This window comes from Labrus bergylta, chromosome 13 (genome assembly GCF_963930695.1).
Source record: "Labrus bergylta chromosome 13, fLabBer1.1, whole genome shotgun sequence".
NCBI lineage: Eukaryota > Metazoa > Chordata > Actinopteri > Labriformes > Labridae > Labrus > Labrus bergylta.
Window position 1 is genome coordinate 16,831,547 of NC_089207.1, and position 21,163 is coordinate 16,852,709.

General features: G+C 40.9%; 1 protein-coding gene and 1 non-coding gene across 2 annotated transcripts in view; both read left to right on the forward strand.

Annotated features, from left to right (window-relative positions):
* Nucleotides 1-17,169, forward strand: part of tmeff2a (transmembrane protein with EGF-like and two follistatin-like domains 2a) — a 126,535-nt gene extending 109,366 nt beyond the window's left edge. The window contains exons 6-10 of the mRNA XM_020636578.3: nt 4,539-4,687; nt 8,361-8,411; nt 8,661-8,790; nt 13,772-13,930; nt 16,301-17,169. Of these exons, the coding sequence (XP_020492234.1) occupies nt 4,539-4,687; nt 8,361-8,411; nt 8,661-8,790; nt 13,772-13,930; nt 16,301-16,397 (586 nt within the window). The 3' untranslated portion in view covers nt 16,398-17,169. The remainder of the gene's footprint in view (nt 1-4,538; nt 4,688-8,360; nt 8,412-8,660; nt 8,791-13,771; nt 13,931-16,300) is intronic.
* A 1,131-nt stretch (nt 17,170-18,300) lies between these two features.
* trnas-aga (transfer RNA serine (anticodon AGA)) lies at nt 18,301-18,382 on the forward strand. The gene has a single exon. It is a non-coding gene; the product is annotated as a tRNA-Ser (tRNA).
* The last annotated feature ends 2,781 nt before the right edge of the window (nt 18,383-21,163 follow it).

Consider the following 21,163-nt stretch of genomic DNA (forward strand, 5'->3'; position numbering starts at 1 on the left):
ACACACTTGGATATGAACAGTTCACACGCACACACACACACACACACACACACACACACACACACACACACAAACACACACACACTGCTAACTTTCATTTAACACTTCTCTACCCCTTTGTACCTCTCAGCAGAATGTGTGAAGCAGTGATTTGGTGTGTGAGAGGAGGAGAGAAAACAGGGGTTTATCACAAATCCGCCTCATGCATGTGTATGACCGATCACGCACGCCTGTCTGTGGGTGTTCGAGTGTGTGTGCGAGCAGCATTAGGATGTGTTGACGCACTGCAGTCTGCTGGTATAGTGCCTATTGTGGAGAAAGTGAGAGGCCTCATTAAAAATGTATGGAGCCCAGACATCAGCCAGCGACCAACAGCGGCCTCTCGGGACGGCTGAGAGCTCCTCTACGATGGGAGGTTGTGCGCGTTTGTGTACATGTACATGTGTGAAGTATAAAGCCCTTTCTTTTTTTTTCTTTTTTTTTTTTACAGCTGCTCTGTGGAGAGAATTTCCATTTACTCCAGCAGCTCAGATTTTGATTAAGTTCCTCACAGCTCCTCTCGCTGCTTCCTTTCATGCTAAAACTATTCTCATTTAGATATTTTGACGATAACGCAGACACTTTAATTGTAAGCCTAATCTTGTCTTGAGGGTGGCTGTTGCAAAACTAGAGTCTGTGTTTTATAATCTTTAAAGGTTAAAAGTACTTTTTTTCCCCCTCATTTGCCTCCAGTGGTATCTTGCTGTGAACATAATTTTAGCTTTAACTGATGGAGTTTTCACAAACCACCTGAAGGGAGGTCTGAACCCACTTGAATAAAAGTGAGGCAGGAGTGTGAATTTCCCTCTAAAGAGGGTATTACACTCAGTCTAACGTCCAATACCAAATTTGATAGCAGGTAGGTTTGTAACAAAATACAATACACAACAATACACTGGGATTCCAAGCACATTTAGTGCAGTATACAACAGCAAAGCTCAGTGGACAAGGCCTGGTATAACTATTGATTAACAGTAACTTAAGGAGTTTGCACTGAAATTGAAGGTCAACTTCAAAATTGTTAAAATCATTGACAGAGTAGAAAAAACATCAGTTGCCACACAGTATCGAAAAAATGTTTTTTTAACAGAGGGGAGGTAAGCATGGGCTGTTCGGTGGAGCAGGGGTTAACGCTGTTGCCTCACAGCGGGGAGGTTCCAGGTTCAAATCCCAGTCTGACAGGAGCCCCTCTGTGTGGAGTTTGCATATCCTGCCCGAGCATACGTGGGTTCTCTCCAGGCACTCCAGCTTGTTAGGACAGAGTGATGACTCTATATTGCCTATAGGTGTGAATGTGAGTGTGGCTGGTTGTCTGTCTCTATATGTCAGCCCTGTGATTGAATGGCAAACAATCCAGGGTGTAACCCCGCCCTTGCTGAATGAACGCTGCACAATTGAAAAAGGGACAAAATAAATGACTATTAAGGTTTTTTATCAGTGAGTGAATGATCAGCGGGAGGAACCTGTGTATTGAGGATTAAGATAAGCGGATGCGTCTTGAATGAGTGTGGGTGTGTCCGTGGGCGTGACTGATATGTTGTGTTAAATGACAAAGACAGGTATCTACTCATGAACAGAATTCAAGAAAGAGAGAGAGAGAGAGAGGGGGGGTGTATACATATGTATATGTATGTACTAAGGGGAGAAAAATAAACAGTGTGTGTTTTAAAGAAAGGAATGTTTTTTTTTATTGTTTTTTTATAGCTTCTTTACTGTAAGTGAACCCCCTTTGAACCAGCCCCTCTCCTCTTCTCCTTCATCACTAACTGCTGTAAAGGCTTGATGGGACAATTCATTCCTCAAGCAGCCACCAGCACACACTTGACCTTTCTGTGGAGCGTACATGCAAAAGGGCAGGCTGTGACTGTATGACCATGAATAAACCTCCAGAATCTCAGCCTGCAATTATCACCATCACCATATTTAAATGAATGAACAAGTCAGAGTTATTGGACTAAACCCAAATAAACTGACATGTACGCTCCCAATTTTATATATTTTTTTTCAAAGTAGTAATTACTTTTTTTCTGAAAAGCCGTAGATATTAAACAAATTTAAATTTCTTAATTGTTAGTTTGCAATGTAATGGTTTCAAAGTGGCTTTCCCAGCACTGGTCAGCTGCTCGTGTGAGTTAGATCATTTCTTATTTAATGAGCAGCCGAACAAATACTCTACGTTAAAGTCTGAGTGAAGAATTCTGCCGTTTGTGTTCACACATGCTGCTTAACCCGGGAAACTTGAGGAGTTTTGTGCAAGTGTGAACAAGGCTTATGTGAGAGCAGAGAGATAGCTATAGCAGGAGATTTGGTCTATGCACACTGACACACACACACATTAAGACTTTGTTATGTGTCACCAAGAATTCTCTGGATTTGTGGTTGATGTCATGGTGTCTGCGTTAGTTCTTGAAATTAGGAAGTAAGTGGAATTCATTGTTGTAAAAAGAATTGAGTAGCCTAATTGAACAGCTCAATACCTTTCCAAAGACAGTGTCCTCCATGAGCTTTACACAGCGTATAATGTTACTATTTATTTTGAGGATTCATTTGACTCACACTGACAAATGTTGACCGCAGCTATTTTGAAACTATATAAAAATATCTGCAGCGCTGTCGACTTTCGAGAAGAAAGACGCTTTCTTTATTCAGTTCATTTGAACTGAACTGAACCGTCATGGTGTTACGGTCTGGTTGTGTAACCCTGTGCAGAGGCAGGTCATCCAAAGGTGCGTCGGCTCACCTTCGGTGTCAGCTTGGATTTTGGATATATGCGTACCTTGAGACAGCTGTGTCTTCTCTGATGCATAACGAAGCCTTTCTTCACATCACTCTTACTTTGCCGATCCATCAGCACAACAGTAGCTGAGCAGCGCCACGCTTTGTTGCACAGCGTTTCAATCAACATCAATGTCAGCAGTAGGAATCATCACGGCTGATTGGGAAAGTGTCTGCCTGCGAATTTGTGTGTGTGTGTGTGTGTGTGTGTGTGTTTGGGAAGAAGTTAATGTGTTGGCGGGCGCCCACGTGGGCCGTATGCAAATGCATCTGTAAGACAGCTGAACGCCTGTGCTTTAGTGAGCGCCTGGCACCAGGGGAAAATGAAAAGACCGGGAGAATAATGACAGATTTATAATTACAGAATCTAGCGTTCAGCGCTACTCAGCAGCAACTGTCTGGGGAAGGCAATCTGGGTGTAATTTCTGCTGATCAGGCCTGCCACACACTCGAGGGTCATACCACATTTATAACAAAATACACACACATCCAACACACTCAAGTATATGCACACGCACGCAGGTGGGCGTGTGTGTGCTCAGTCCTTCTCTTTCTCTACTTCATTTGTGCAGATGTCACACACGGAGAAGAGCCCGCACACCGACACACAAACACAGAGTGTCTCGCACTTAAATTTTCATCGGAAATTTGTGGTGCGATGGCAAATTGGCCGGTTAATTCCTAAGAGTGGCGGAATCGCGCTAGAGCCTGATTTACTGAGAAATGAATGTTGTGTTTCTGCCACAGAAATACCAGCTTCTGGAAGGAAATAAGTGATTTAATAAACAGAGAAGAAGAAACAGGGACTATTTAGAGCCGCGTTATCGTGAGTGTAAGAAAACAACTGAAGCACTTTTAATTAGACTTGATCTCGGTGTAAAAAAAACATGAATAACTTGTACTCTAAGTTAACATCTGTAGTAAGCAGGGAGTACATTAATTTTGAGATTATAAGACTTTCTGGGACCATGACTTATATTTCAAATGACGATATTGTTCAAAAGCAATGTAGGCCAGATTCAGTGCTCAGCTGTGACAACAGTGTACCAGACAGACATGCCTGTGGCCTTGAAGCCAATGTTCTCTGTTGAGCTTTTGTGAAACCAGAAACAAGCTGTTCTGCAATCTTCACTGACTTTTTTTTCACCAAGCTGTTTTAGTTTGCACTGAGAGTATTTAAGTGTGTAATTTTATTTTTTCATTTAAGCTACGGTCTGTGTTATCTGAAAGGAATAATACGCCAGAAAGTGTCCGAATTATTGCCATTTTCTGTGGCTCTGCACCACAATGACACATTATTTATTTATTATCATTTGTCCCTGCTAACTTCCATTCTTTTATTATGTATAGCTTCCTGCCATTGTAGTGGTACATCCGTTGTCAATCAGTCCCTCTGTGCCGCCTGCGTCTCTCTCTGCAAAGTTCAATCCATTTGCTATTGTGTCATATTAAATGTGCCAAACTCAGTCAGAACAGGATTACTATGCATGGTCCAACATCCTGACTGAGTGCAAGCTGTACTGTTATTTTCTGTCTCATTTTTAATCCCTGACTGATTTTCAGTCTGTGTCCTTTGCAGTCAGACACACTCAGAACCCTCCCTGGAACAAAACTGCTCTCATTTTCATTCATATTTGAAATCTCATTTATTCAGCATCTTGACATGGATAACATATAATGCTCTCACGTTTATCATTCTAATAAGAGTTATTGTTATTGTGCAGGTGTGTTTGCAACATCGACTGTTCCCACATCAGCTTCAACCCGGTGTGTGCCTCAGACGGTCGTTCCTATGACAACCCCTGCCAGGTGAAGGAGGAGTCCTGTCAGAAGCAGGAACGCATCGAGGTCAAGTACCTGGGCCACTGCCAAGGTCAGAACCACACCAACATGCATGCACTCACACTTAATCGGACAACAACATCTTAACACACACCCACACCCCCACCCCCACCCCCCCCACACACACCCACACACACACACACACACACACACACACACACACACACTGGAAGCCGTCAATCCGTCTGGCAGGTGTTGACTTCAGGTTCAAGCGAGGCCATGAAGGCAAATGAGGCTGAATGCAGACACCAGGATTCTATACCTCCCTCCAGCTGCAGCTCCATCCACATTTGATAATTACACATATTTTCACTCATCATATTTTGGAATACTGCACAAAGATAATCCTTAAAACCCCCACATAGCCGGCGCCGCTATGTATATTGATAATTTTACAGAATGGTAATCCCTCCTTTTTCGTGTAGTATCTTTCATTTGGGCGCAGCATTTGTTTGTAACGGTTCCAGGGATAGACTTTTTTATTATTATTATTCTCTGTGCTTAAATCCCTAAACTGAATCCTATTGCTAATCCATGTGGGAGAAGACAAAGACACATAACAATTATATTCCTCTTTTATTTTTATTTTATTTTTTGAGGTGTGGTACACAAACATCTTCATCTCTTTTCATATTGACTTTTTCGTCTTAATTCAATTGTTAAATCTGTCACTGTTTTTGGGTTGAAACAGGCAGAAACAGTCACAATGCAAACTGTTTATTTTTGTGTATGAGAACATTTGCACACTTTAGATCGTTGCATCATCACGGGACTAACAGGACAATTGATCAATACAAGAGAGCCAAGGTACATGCTTCAAGAAGTAATGGGGAGATGAGCAATCAGGGCTAACCGGCCCCACGGAACACAAATAGAAATCTCTATTCCCCAACGTGACACACTTTGGGTCAGAAAACCTTGATCGATTGGTTTCCATGCATTCTGGTCCAACCAGGGAAAGGAGAGAAACAAATGTCATCAAACACTTTGATGTGTGGAAAAAACTTAGATGGACAAGCGGTTAGGTCATCCCCCATGTGCGGAGCATGAAGTACTCCAGGCAGGTGGCCCGGGTCCAACCTGTGGCTCCTTTCTCGTATGTCACTACCTGCTCTCTCCTGATTTCCTACTCTATTCACTGTCCTATCAAATAAGGACTAAAAGCCTGAAAATAATTCTTAAGAATAAAGAAAACGTGTCAAAAAATAGAACCTCATATAAGCCTGGAGACAAAGTGGTAGCCTTATATTTAGATTAGTGTTTTTTTTATATTTCCTTGTGTGTTTAGTGTCATGTAATTGGGAAACTGTTCTGCATTTCTTTTTAGTGTGAAAATAATCCCACTCTTTTTTATTTCTGGCTTGTGCACCCCTGTTAATGGGTGCTAAAAAAAAATCAGGTGTTATATCATTGAGACCTCAAAGCTCCTATGAGCAGTTTTTAAACTGGTTATGAAACAGACTGGAACTAATAGAACTTCCTCTTTTTTACCAAAAAAAGAAAAGTAGACCATCGAAAACAGGATTGACTAAATCTGTATTGTAATCTGTAATACCTGAAACAGCTGCCAGGTGGGTAGGTGTCACACGAGGCAATTTACAGAACGCTAAAGAACCAGTCTTTACATTTTCAACAACATAGTCACAACATTTTTAGTTGAAATAAAAAATAAAAAAGGAAGAACAAGTGTTATTTTTTACAGTGTATTGTTGTGTATTAAACCACACACTCATTACTGCTCCCTACTTACTCTATAGAGAGTTATATGTAGAGGACTATTTAGTGCACTCATACGGCATAATTAAAACCAATTAGGACACCACTTGGTCACTCGCTGGCCAAAGACGTCAAAAGAAGAACATTTACAGACGTATATGTACATACTGTATCACATGGTTAGCATACATAAATGTGTTTATTAATGCATTATTGCACTGGAGTTGCATACTAAGACGTATGTATGTTTGAATACACTCTGGTGGTTAGACATGGTCTCAAATCTGATTTGTTCGAAGCCACAGCTTCAGGTGACCCTTGAAAGTTCCAAAGATAAAGATAAGATAAGATAAGATATACTTTATTCATCCCAGCAGGGAAATTCAGGTGTTCCAGCAGCCAGCATACATATAAACACACAACACAACACATATATACATACATATCCCACCCATTCAAAAAAACATGAGCCCACAATACAATTTGATATATGATATATGCAACTCAGGCTAAAGTTTAAAAGTTTAAATGTCTTCTGTCCTTACTTAAAGGGGAGTCGTTATAAAGTGCAATTGCAGTAGGTGAAAAAGTATTTTTAAATCTGTCCTTTTTGCAGTTTAGCTGCCGTAGCCTCCCACTAAAAACACTCTTTTGTTCACACATGAGATTGTGTAAGGGATGCATGTTATTGTCCATAATGTTCAACAGTTTCTGTATCATCCTTCTCCCCATCACCACCTTCAGGGGCTCCACAGCAGTCCCCAGCACAGAGCCAGCGCTCCTAATCAGCTTGTTAAGCTTTTTCGAGTCACAAGCCCTGATGCTGCTGCCCCAACAGATGGCTGCAAAGAAAATGGCACTTGCCACAACAGTCTGATAAAACATGGATAACATTTTGCTAAACACATTAAAAGGCCTAAACTTCCTCAAGAAGTAGAGTCTGCTCTGACCCTTCTTGTAGACATCCTCTGTGTGGTGCTTCCAGTCCAGTTTATTGTTCATGTGCACCCCCAAGTATTTATAGCACTCCACCACCTGCACCTCATCCCCAAGGATAGAGATGGTGCTTAGCTCAGGCCCGTCCCTCCTAAAGTCCACCACCATTTCCTTGGTGGAGCATTTCCTGACTGAGCGTGGTAAACTGGTCCATGATGTGCTACCTCTGAGCGACAGAACATTTTGAATGTTGAGGTGGATCGTCGTAGGGGCATCTTACAGTCGCCTCTAATGGTGGCTCAGTGGATCCAGTTGAACTGGTTGACTTCTGTTTGATGTAATCATTTAGTGGAGGTGATGCCCGCCCATGTAGCATACAGATACCTGATGGTTTCCTATTTTAGTCTGTATCAGATGCATTTCTAATACTGGTCTCAGTATGAGATCAGCTCTTTCTAGCAGTCCTTGCATTTTATTTCTCGTATTCTTTTGAGTGTGGGTTTGACTGTTGATCTCTACTAAACTCTCCTTTTACCTTCTTTCATTCTCTCTCTGGTGTTCAATGAGCAAATAAATAAGAAACAAAAAGTCCCAGATCAATTTCCGAGCATCACTCCTGCGTCATAAACCTGGAAAATACTTTCCCACAGACCGTTTGAAGGAATCATTTCACCAACCACGGGGAACAAAAGAAATCAATTGTAATAAAATGGTTATGATTGGAGGGAATTTTTTTGTCCCTCCATTGTAAAAAATAGGAACTCATTGCATTGAATAAGGTGAGCAAAAATGCATTATTCCCCTCTGATCTTTTCAACCAAGCTCTCCTCCATTCTACCCTTTGTTCAGTGGGATACATTAGAGGAGATGGCTTCTGACTGTTGAAGAGAATAGTGCACATTTATAGGCATTAACTAGACATGTGCACACACCACAATGAACACCACAACTTCTCCTGTATTGGTATCAGTTTGAACCTGTCACCCATAATAGAGTCGGTTGGAGGTAGTTTTGACCTGAGACCTTTAAAATGTGTTTTTTGGCCTTTTCAGGGACCGGGAACAAAGGCGAAGATGGACACTTCGCACGGACCGACCTCACAGGTGTGTGTAGGTGAAACAGTGGCAGGTTGGGAAATTACAATCTCTGCCACTCATCTCTGACTGCAATCAGTTCAAGTATTTTTGTATTCTGTCATTCTCTCTAATTCTTCTCTTGTCATTCATTTCTGTTCCTCTTTTTTTCCCTTTCTTAATTTATTTTTCTGTCTTTTCTCTTCATTGGTACATTTAGCAACAAGCATTTGTGCATTCTGAATTGATAGACTTTGCATGTGCGTGTTTGTTACATAGTGGAGGAAAAAGAGGATCCGAGGAATGGGCTGGCCCGGGGCCTGTACATCCCCTGTCCGGATCACTACAAAAACTACTGCGTCCACGGAGACTGTCAGTTCCCCAGCGTCCTGGCCCAGCCCTCATGCAGGTACACACACACACACACACACACACACACACACACACACACACACACACACACACACACACACACACACACACACACACACAGAAACACACACTAATATATTGTGTGTGAACAGGAGGTGTCTATCATATAACTTTTAAGGTATTCTGATTCAAGAAATTAAGCGATTGCGATTAGAAATAGGTGTTTATATATCATCTTGACCACCAAGCCAACTGTGTTTTGACACTATATAACATCTAAAGCTACAATATCTCAGAAAAACGTGAGTAATATACCAATTTAAAGGTAAAGATAACACTGCATGTTGTATTGTTAGAATAATACATTGAGTTTTTAGACTGTTGATCATCTACTCAGTACAAGTAAAATTAATATTTAATAGCTAGCAATCAATGAGGCTATTTTTGTCGTTGCTAATTATCAACTAAAGTGCATAGATTTTTATGTAGCAATCAGTTATGCTATACTTATCTTAATTATTATTGACGACAATGTTTTTAAAGTGACTGACTGTTGGATACTAACACATCCCATTAAAAAAAATATCCATTCTGCCTTTTCACCACAAATGTGAGGCTGCTTCCTCACCCTCTCAAACATTAATCTGCACACACAAAAAGACGTTGTGTAATGCAGGCTGGCAAATCGCACGTAAAATTGAGCAAATGCTTGGAAATTGATGGAGCCAGTTCAGTTGTATAATCAGGCTTGTTTACACAATGTGCTGAGAGGAGTGTTTTTGAGATGTAGCTCTTGACCATTCAAAATAATGTTGCTTTCCTCTCCGCTAAATGAGGAGGATGCCGTATCCTTCCCCACACATTTATTTTTTTTCCGCACAAGTCTAATCTTGATTTGGCTGCTATTTCATCCTAAGAAAAACCTATAATTTATTGCACACTCATCTGTCTGCCGGTGATTATACTCGGCTGTAAACACTCCAGCCTGCTGCTGTAACCGTCATTGATGACTGACACTTTGAATGTGTGAAAAAAAATGTAACTCTCAAAACCGTATCACTGCCAAGTGGTTGAAGTCAGGACTGCTAACAATATTGGAGGAGTCCAGATGTCAGTTTCCATCCATATTGAGGATCAAAACCTCAACGCTCTATTAGCAAGGGGGTCTTGCTAACTAGCATTAACATTAACATAACATTTCCTATCAATAAAGTTTATCTTTATCTTTATTAGCATCTTTCAGCTCGTTGTTTTGGTTTTACTAAAAGTAGACACTTGTTTTCATTCCGAGAGCTGTGTTAAACTACCCTGCCAAACATCAGATAGAGTTAGCGACTTGCTATTGCTAACATGGCATGGCAAAAAGCAGCGAGAGAGCGTGCTACTTCCCTGAAGATACATTTGTTAATCTTTCCTTAATGGATATTTAAGACCAACTTTTGCTAATCAGGTGGCGAGCGAACATGAGGAAGGCGCTATGTGAAACGCATTGTTCCCTCCAATGTTTTATGTGCATTAAACTTGAACGTCAATCTGAGCAATTCTGGTGTGCTCTGGATGTTTCTGATCTTGAAAGCTGTCTGTTCCTGCTCTAGCTACCCCCTGAATGAGTAGCACAGCTTTGCACAGGGCACCCATCGATCTGCAAACTTTTGAATGTTGAGCTGGTGCTTTAGAGTCTAATTTAAGCCATATCTGGATCCAAAGGTCACAAGCCCTAACCCTAAACCATCTACTTGTTTTTAACTGGTGTGCACAGTTAAGTCTTGAAGCCATCAGTGAATGATCTTCACCTGGGCTTTGTATCTTTGCCCCTTCAGACTCTTGTTTTATTTGCACATCAAAGTGGTACCTTGAATACAGTTTTATCCAACCACTACAAACACTGACAAAAACAAGCATAATTCAAGATCTAGCCTCTAAAGAAGCGAGGAGCAGCAAAATGCCCTTTATCTGGATGATTTGATCATAAATATTGAACCTTGTAAAAAAAAAAAAAAAAAAAGCAATTCAAGAGCACCATACAACAAATTTAGACGCACACAAACTCACACACAGAAGGGCAGTTTCACAGCTGCACATTACAGTTTACATACAGTGGATGTTCACGTAAGCACACAAAATCCACTTAAACACAAGCAGCACAGACTCTCATTTACCCAGAGGCACAATGACGAATGATATTAAAGCCCACCACCCCACCGCCCACACACACACACACACACAGTGAATGTACATGTGTGCCGCTTAGGTCTGCCATCTTTTACAGCCTGATAGTGAAGCAGCCAAGGGGGGTCTCGGTATCTCTCGCTTCCTCTATCTCTCTCCTTTTCTCTCTAACCTCACTCGTCCCAGCTCGCCCAGCCACACAATCTTCTTGCATACTGAGCAGAGTGTGTAAAAGGTCTCTGCTGCCCCCTCGTGGTTGGAGGAATTTGAACTGTAGCTTAATGAGAAGGTGAAGCACAGTTGGTCTCTGCGGGAGAGACACATGTTTGTGTGTGTTTTCAGCGTCTGTGTGTTTGTTCATGTGTGTGGAAACAGAGCACTAAAGCGTAACAGAACAAGGTTGCAGTGTTCATCTTACACACTGTCAGGTCAAAGGGATGGAGAATGTGAAGAAGAGGATGTTTGTGTGTGTGTGTGTGTGTGTGTGTGTGTGTGTGTGTGTGTGTGTGTGTGTGTGTGTGTGTGTGTGTGTTTCTGTGTCAGTGCCAAAGAAGGAAACGCAGGTGTTGGTGGGTAACAACCTCCCCAGAGACAGGAAACAGGTAAAGAAAAGAAGATAGCAGGAAAAAAGAGAGAGAGTGAGATTAAATGGTAGAGGCGGAGGAAGACCATTTTTTTTGGAGGGGTGACCAGGCTGAAGCTGGTGCGCACCCTTGGATGGCACAGAAATGTTTATAAGTTCTCTGTTTTCTTGTGGTGCATGGTGTGTTAACGTTACAGAGGTTAGATTACGATGTTTGCTCATGGTCAATATTCATTAACCAGTTTTTATTAAATAATTTGTTATACATGAACTTAATGAAGAGGATTAGGGCCAATGAAAAAAAATGTTTTGTTGATGTTCTCACACTTTTCTCACAAAGCTGTCCTCATGTTTTACAAGTTTTTATTTCTTACCTTCAGCTGTTCCATAAATTAACCCCCTTTGTTGTGATACAACGTGGTTTCAAATTGGTCATTACTGCCTGTTACATAGAAAATTCCTCTGAAATTGTGTTTACTCTGCTGAAAAAGCCTTTAATCAAATCATTGATTGATTAAAAGCAATGGTGATTTTATTGCTACACTAATTATTATGTTGAGTAAAACAGCAGATGTTGACGAGCACTCCAAAACATTTAAAAGCCTCTGTTTACCCACACAGGTGGTTTTTTTATTAATCCCGCTGATTAGACCGAGACAGGTTGTAAATGGGTGGAGCTATGGTCAGAATTTATCACCAAACACCTACGATAAAGATCGTCAAATCCTCCATCTCATTTTCTTCAAACTGAACTGGTTGGTGGAGCTGTCAGTCAAACAAACCTGAACACGCCCACATCTTTCTGAGAAGAGGGCTAATCATGTGAATCACAAACACCTGTGTGGGTGCACGCAGGCGTTAAATGATATGTTTTCCAGGTTATTATTCCTAAAAATCGGTCAGTCAGTAAACAACGACACTGTCAGTCACGATCAACATCTGTTAAGGGGTTGATATAGCCCTGTTACACATGTGATTTACCCAGACAATCTGTGAACGCTGCTGCATTGGGATGTGTTCTTAACATTAGCGCAACGCAGCCAAAAACCCTGAATATTAGCTGAGATATTCTCAGAAACAGAACAGAAAACCATGACACTGGCATTTTTACATATATCCACAGCTTTTTGTTCTAATACATTGATAAGTAAGATCAGGGCAACAATATCCAATATTTATACAAAAGTAGATGATCTGTGCTCAGCGCTGTCAGTCTTCATATCTAGGTGCAGGTGATGGCAGGAAACATCACCTGGACAGCAAATGAGAAGATTCACTGCACACGAGAAGGCTGAATTACTTCTTCTTTTTATTTAATTACATACTCAAACAAACAACACGTTTCGCCCGCATGGAATCATCTGTTTTGTGAGGTTTTAAACCAATATTTATATCGATATATACACGAAAAAACTTGACTTTAAAATGTAAACATGGGATCTCGCATGACAACAATTTTTCCATAGCCTTAATGTCATGTTTAATTCTGTAACCTTGTCAAACCAGCCAGCTCACCAACAACTAAGTGCTTTGTGTTCCTAAACCTAAACAAACCGTCATCACAATGTTCTCAGGTGAGAAAATTGATAAAATTGAAAATATTTTTCATCTTTGATTTGAGGTTTTGGAAGCCACAGAGAAATGGTGCCAGATTGCCGATAGCTGTAAAAATCTAAAAATGCTTTTATGTGTCCTTGCAGAGGGAGACATATTTTGTCACAATAACACCGCTCACAGTTTCCATGTGGTATCTCCATTTCTTCTGTAGCCCCTGTGTTACATTTCTGAGCAGGCACACGTCAACACACGGCTATAATTCCAGCCTGAGTGTGGACAGAAGCAAAACAAAGAGAAAATGATGAAAATGTAGCCGCCAAGTGTGAACACACACACACACGTGCTCTCTCTTTCTCTCTCTCTCTCTCTCTCTCTCTCTCTCTATCGCTTGCCCACTGCAGTCTTATCAGGCATGTCCATCTGAGCACAACAAAGAAAAGCACAGTCCCTGCACAGCCACAAGATGCATTGTTACACCACAATGCCTTTGCAAAACAGGTGCTGACGTCTCAATTAGACAGACATATAATTAACCTGTTTTAGAAGTGACTCTCTTTTTCTGTCTTTCTCCTCTCTTGCGTGTGTGTGTGTGTGTGTTTGTGTGTGTGTGTGTGTGTGTGTGTGTGTGTGTGTGTGTGTGTGTGTGTGTGTGTGTGTGTGTGTGTGTGTGTGTGTGCTTATGTGTATGTGTATGTGTGTGTGACTGCAGCTGTCACTCGGGATTCAGAGGCCCCCAGTGTGACATCAAAGAGTACAACGTGCTCTATGTGGTGCCAGGCTCTGGCAAACTGCACTACGTCCTCATTGCCTCGATCATCGGAGCCCTCCAGGTGGTCATCATCTGTGTGGTGGTGCTCTGCATTACCAGGTGAGTAATGCTCTAAATCACACACACACACACACACACACACACACACACACACACACACACACACACACACACACACACACACACACACACACAGACAGGCACAAATTCAAACACAGCTTTACTAATGAGCCTGGGAGCTGTGTTTTCCATGATGTGTGTGTGCGTGTGTGTGTGTGTGTGTGTGTGTGTGTGTGTGTGTGTGTGTGTGTGTGTGTGTGTGTGTGTGTGTGTGTGTGTGTTTGGGAGTCACAAGGGGGTTTGTGGAGCCTGGAGGAAACAGCTGAAAGGTCACCTTGCTTGCACCAGAAAAAAGTCACTCCCTTTGTGGACACACACACACATACTCGGACACACACACACACACACACACACACACACACACACACACACACACACACACACACACACACACACACACACACACACACATCTGAAGTTGTGTGCCTACAAGCCTAGACCCACAGAGTTATCTGTGTAGGCAAGCATACACACTTGTGTTATAACAGGCATTTTGTATTCACAGTAGAAGCCCACACACACACACACACACACACACACTCGCACGTACATATATAGCCTTCAGCACCCCTGCCTCCGGCTGACCCAAGCAATTTATGACATTTAATAAAAGATTTTAAAAGAGTTTTGGCCGAGACAAAAGTGCTCCTCTGAGCAAAGGAGGGGAAGAGGAGGAGGAGGAGGGACAAAATGAAAGCAGGAGCAGCTGTAAAGGGACAGTGCGTGAGGCTAAGGAGAGAAGATAAAGAAGGAAAGAATACAGCTACAGGAACATTAAAGTTTCCTGCTGAGCTGTGATATTTATTCAAAGAAAACATATAAAACAAACATTGCCAAAGTCCACAATATATCACGTGGCTCTTATTAGCTTGTGAGGAGTCAAGTGGTGAACAAAGACATTTCTAAACTAATTAACAAATCTTAACAGAAATACTTCATGTCCAAAGTGTCCACAGTGGCTCCTCTCAGCTACACACAGGCAGTCCTTCCTTCTTGGTGTGAATGCTGCTGATTGAATGCAAGCTGTGAGTGTGTCCTTGAGAAACAGATGACCACAGACAAATATTGGATCATCTCTGTTTTACATTATAATCCGGAGCCAGGTCTCCACCAAATTTTATCCAGAAAATGAGATCATTTTCTTCTCCGCTTTTTGTTGATAGCGTGAAGATGTTGAAATACACAAAGCACTGATATACTGATACAAAGGCAAAACTTGACCTTTTCACGATTCCCCGGGGCATGGGTTCCCAAACGTTTCAGACAAACGACCCCCTAAATAACCGTGCGAGTGACTGGAGACCACGCTGGCATTAGAACAACAACAAAAGAAGACAACAGCCCGAACATGTGACTTTATATCAGTAATTTAATGTAAGAAATGGTAGAAGCAGAACACTCGACAATAATTATCAATCTCTTGAGCTACCTTTTTGTATATTTCACAATAATGGGTAAAATCATTTTTACATGTCTTTGGAAGGAATCTTGCGACCCCCTTCTCAGTGTCTTGCAACGCCCAAGGGGGTCCCAACCCTGCCTTGGGTATTCAGTTCAAGGGTCCCCCCCTACTCCCTACACTCACCCTTTTTTTCTGCTCCCCTTCTTTATTCATTTATTTCGCTAATTCATAGATATATACATACATTTTTTTCAATCCAGAACTTATGCATTGAACTCCTAGTCATGACATGCTCCTTTATTTTGTATTATTATTACTATCATTATGACTATTATTTATTTATTATGACTCAAGTACCTTCTGTTGTCCTTGAGTCATTTAAGCTACAAAAAGTTCCAATTTGTTTTGTTTATTGTCTTTTGGTTGTTTCCTTTTATTGTCTCCGTTTATTGATTTTTCTTCTTTGTATCCGCTGTTATACTATCTCTGCTCTCTAGACCCTCCTCCCCAGTTCAAGGGGGATGTTAGGTTTGCTTGACTGAGAAAAAAAAAGTGATAGATTGTTTGAAAAAATATCTATTGTAATTGTTTTCATTAAAACCTTTACCATTGTTAGGTCTTATTTCTGAATGCTCTACATTATTTCTTTTGACGATCCAACAGAAATTGATTACACACGTGTTCTTACCGAAATACCTTCGTATAAACAATCGAGTATGAGTGTTATCATGATTTGAGTTAATATGAACGGATGTAATTTTGACAACCTCAGAGCAAACAAAGCCTCATGCTCCCCCTGAAAACGTTGGTGTCCCGTCTGGTAGGACCCCATGTTGGGAACCAATGCTTGAAAGAAATGTAGACAGCATTATGGGCTCAATACTCACAGGACCCTCACTGACCCTACATGTTTCTTCTGTTTCTGCTTCACCCTTGTTCCTGTACAGGAAATGCCCGCGGACCAACAGGATCAACCGGCAAAAGCAGAACAATGTCCACTTCAGTACAGAGAACACGATGCGCGCCTCCACTCGACTTATCTGAGCCCAGACACTGGGGGAAGAGTCCCCCTCTACGTTATGGAGCGCTGTGGTGTTAAATGTTCCCCTCTGTAGGCCAACCCCCGGAAATTAGGATGCTTCCCTTCACTCCTCGCCCCCTCTCTCCCAATATGAACTACAACGCCCAGGGAGGACGGTGGCACAGCAAAGACAGAGCTGGCGTATCAGTCAGCGATGGACTCAGAATGAGGGGGAACAGTTGTCATCAGTTGCTCAAGCCGCTAACCTCCCCCCCCCCCCCCCCCCCCCCCCCGACTGCCGTGTGTCTCCTAGCACCTTGTCACTTCCGCCAGGGATTTTTCCTGATAAACTGAACCATGAGGTGTTGGGGGGGCATTGAGGATACAGAATGTGAGTGTGTGTATGAGTGTGTTTGTGAGTGTGAATTAGAAGCGTGAGCTTTGGTAGAGGAGGGCTAGTAGCCGGTGTCTGTCGTTTGTAGATGAAGAGGGTTTAAGCAAATATCGGGGTAGTGCAAAGCAGGGTAATGGCTTTAAATGAGGTGTGTGTTGTCAGTTCCGGTAGGGGGGGGTGGGAGGGTGGGGGGTTTGGGGGCTACACGTGATGCCTTGCACCTTGTGTTATAGGAGACCTTTGACAGAGGGCACAACGTTACTATAGAGCTCTCTGTTCGGTTGTGACGAAGACGTCAGCTTCTGTATCTTGGGTTCTATTTCCAATAGTTATTACTACATTGTCTTGATGGGGTCATTTTTCTGTAAATGTAAATAAATAATTTATATCACGAAATGTAACATGCTGTGTCGACTTTGTTTATGGTGGGATTAAACTTGTTTTACAATAAGCCAAAGCAAAGAAAATCTCAGTATCAGAGCCATTTATTATTTTAAAGACCATATTATTTCTAAGTGTCACTTAACTTCTATTGGTTTTTCTTCAGTTTCAGTCACATATGAAAAAAAGACAATAAATTCCTACATTATGTTTTGCTATTCTTAGAATCAACTCAAAAAGATCAAGTATCTGAATCAGGTTTATTCAGTAATTAAGTACAAATTTGAAGGTACTGCACCTTAAGAGGTTGTTTTTTTTAAGGCAATTTTATCCCTTTATTCAGAAGGAAATGTTTATTTATTTATTTATATTAGGCTACATGTAGTACAATCGGATGGTTTTCTATTATGAGATGAGAAAGAATAACTCAGGTGTGCCTTTGCTTGGAGATCTCAGGTAATGATACTTTCCACTTTGAAACAGCATGGCTATGTTAGTATAAAACACTCTTTTGTGTTGGCCAACCTTGGCATATAATATCACTACTGCATTTGTATATTTTAACCACCAGGTGGCAAAAGTTCCCCCTAAATTAACTAATAAGCTACATATTTTGACAAAACGTTATTCTTGCATGAATTTCCTTGTGGTGAGCACATGTTTAAGCATGCGCACTTTGCTTAAGTAAAAGGTTCTGAGTATTTCCAACACTGAGATTTTGTTTCCATTTGAAATGTGCTTTTGTCATTGTTATCACGTTTACTTAGACCCACCTGTGACTGCATACTCCTGAGCACAAAGGCAGGCTACATGTTGAAGATAAGCAACACGACAAGACATTTTGAAGTTGCTTTGCAGCATATGGGAAATCTCACGTTAGTTTAAGGCGATTATCGATTCCTTCACACAAGTTCATCTGTTTCTGACTTTTATGCATTTATCATCAGGTATGAGTCTGAAGTGCAGTAATGTCACAAGATGTTTAACTGGCTTCAGTTGTCCACCGCCATGAGGTGGCGCTGTGTTTTATTGACCGCAGCACCTCTGTTACCGGCGTCAGGAAATATCAATCAAGTAAATAATAATAATCATTTATCAATGATCACCGATTGTTGATTACTTCTTCCGAATCTGTGAAATCCTGGTATCCTGTTGTCGTGGCCGAGTGGTTAAGGCGATGGACTAGAAATCCATTGGGATCTTCCCGCGCAGGTTCGAATCCTGCCGACAACGTCACATTTTTATTTTATTTTTTATAGGATTATAATGATTTAGTTTGTTTTCTGTACATTTCTGTACGCATGCAGATGGTCGAAACGAGGGCACCATCCAAGCGATGCAAGACACAGGCTGACTTCTCCCCACAAAAATCTTCTGTGTGAAGGATGATTATTAGTCTACTACATCAATCAAAACGCTGATCAGATGTGAGTAAAAAAGCCTCTCATGTTATTTGAAAAACAAAATATGGTAGGCCTACTATTTCTTCCATAACATGAAGATCAACCATTTTTATTGATAAGAAAACAAGCTCATAGTATTCAACACTTTTTGTCCTGTCTTGGTCAGGATAGTCTTGGAAAAGAGATTTTTAATGTCAGCGAGTTTTCTCCAGGTTAAATAAAGGTTACATAGCCTACAATTTAATACATATATAGGCTTGCTGTAGGCCTAAATTAAGGATTTAATATGAAAATGAAAGTCCCAGACAGCCATTAAATTATGTTTAAAGAAGCAGCTACTTTTTTACTTTTAAGAACATTAACTTCCCTTTTATTATGTGAATAGTTCATGGAAAGTGCAGTGTTGTTAAAGATTAGACTACCATAATTATATGAAATAGTTCAAAATGAATGAATATGTTTTTACCCGGATAACATTTCAACAAATGCATCAATTATTTAAAAAAAAAAAAACTATAATTCTGCATGAGTATTTCTAACTTTTACCTGCATTTATGAATGCCGCTCTTTGAAATATAGAACACATATTACAATCATTAAGAGACAATATTGTTTTTAATTAAATAAGAAATTTGACTCAACTTATTTTTCCAACATTGCTGGTTATCCATTAATGAATGCTCTTAAAATCATGGAGTCACAGAATGATCTGAGGTATTATCTGTAGCCTTGAGCAGGAACAAAGCATGCATGACATTCTTCAAGATTTAATGTTTTGGAAACATCAAAGTTACACTGCAACACCGCAAGACTATTCTAATTAGGGGAGAGGTCCGAGTTCATGTATGAAGTTCTCATGTGGAACCGCGTTCAGGGTCAAACACAGGTCATTGTGGTTGACTTAAAAATGTCTGTTATTAATGGACCTGTGGACATGGGGGGGGGGGGGGGGGGGGGTTATTTCTCTGAAGGGAAACTCCTGCATGCTCTATTTACTTTAAGATCTTGAAAATGTCAACCGACTTTGCTGATTTCGATGAAAGAAATTTAGCCGATGATTCAGTCATACTAAGTTAATTTACACACATAGAAGCACTTATGCCATGGAATTAAAAAAAAAAAACGTCTCAGTGATTCTTGTTATGTCTCTCGCCACAGCCTTTTTCTTGACCTCCTTATACATTTTAGGAAGAGTTTGTAAGGCTGTTTGAATTAAATCTTCAACATGATAGTCCCCAAGCCCATAATTTCCATCTTTTGTATCTTCCGACAAAATATTACAATTAGTCTATACCATGACATTATGAGTCATGATTATGTTGATGACATAAAGAAATATATTCATGTCACCTAGATTCTTAGGTGACATGAATATATTACTTAGTATAATAGTATAATAGTATAATTACTTAGTATAACTTAATATATACTTTGACACTCGAGTTAAACACAGATCAACATATATCTAATAGTCAAATTATTTATTCAAGAAGATAAAGTGTCGGCTGGTGGGCTCCTCACCCTGCAGTTCAACCCCTAGTCATGCCCTTATTTAGACATCTGTGTGTCTGCAGAGCCCCCAGCAGACCCAGTCGGTGTAATCCTGTCAGTTTCCTGTCCTCTCCTGCTGGTTTCAGCTCAAATCTAATGGGCCCGAGGCCAGGGAGGTGTACGAAGGAAATCTCTGTGAGTGTCTGAGTGTCTGAGTATCTGCTCTCATCTGCGGTCGAGGAATGTGGTGAATGTTAGCTTAATGGAAAGCAAGATGGTCCCACTGTGGAATTCCCTTTTACCCATAATTAAAGGAAACAAACAATAGTTAATGAAAACAGTCATACATAGACAGTGAGGTTGTAAGTTATCAAGAAAGAGCTCTTACACCTATTCAGACAACATGTGATGTCTATATAAAGACATAACATCAATATTTTAGCTCCTACTTTGTTCAAATTTAGAAAGTTTGTTCAATTAGCAGCTTGCGAGAGGTCGTAGCTGGAGGAACAACTGAATGCAGCGGGGGGGGATATCTTGGATACAACTTGAAATTGAATGTTGGTCTTTTTAGAAAACGTAAAAGTAGAAACTCTTGCCGACATTATAGCTATGTCATTTGACAATAACACTGCTTCATCAAGTCTGAAGTTTTGTTCACACTTGCACAAAACTCCTGAAAAACTCCTGAAGGTTACGGTGTGAGCTGAACGTGTGTACGCAAACAGGCACATTTTTTCACCCAGAAGTTTCTGGAGTTTCTCCTGCCAGCCCAGTAGTAGTGTCTAAGGGAGCTGGAGTGTGAGTATGCAGCAGGATATAATCAGGAGAATTCACCTCGAGTGAGGGGGTGGGCCTGCGTCTGTTGCAACATTGTAAAATACAAAGAGGGATTAGAAATGGTGTATTTTTTTTTTTTTTTTTTTTTACAGTTTTTCTGTTTCCTGAGGTATATGTCCCCCTCTTGTGGTGGTTATATGTATTGTCCATGTTTTGGTTTTTCAACAGGTGATAATGATTCTGCTGATTGCCACACACTAGAACAAACTGTTTGTCTCCTGCCGCACCTGCCTGAGGAAGTTCTTGTAGATCGAAGCGTTGCCCTTTTATCTGCTAGAAC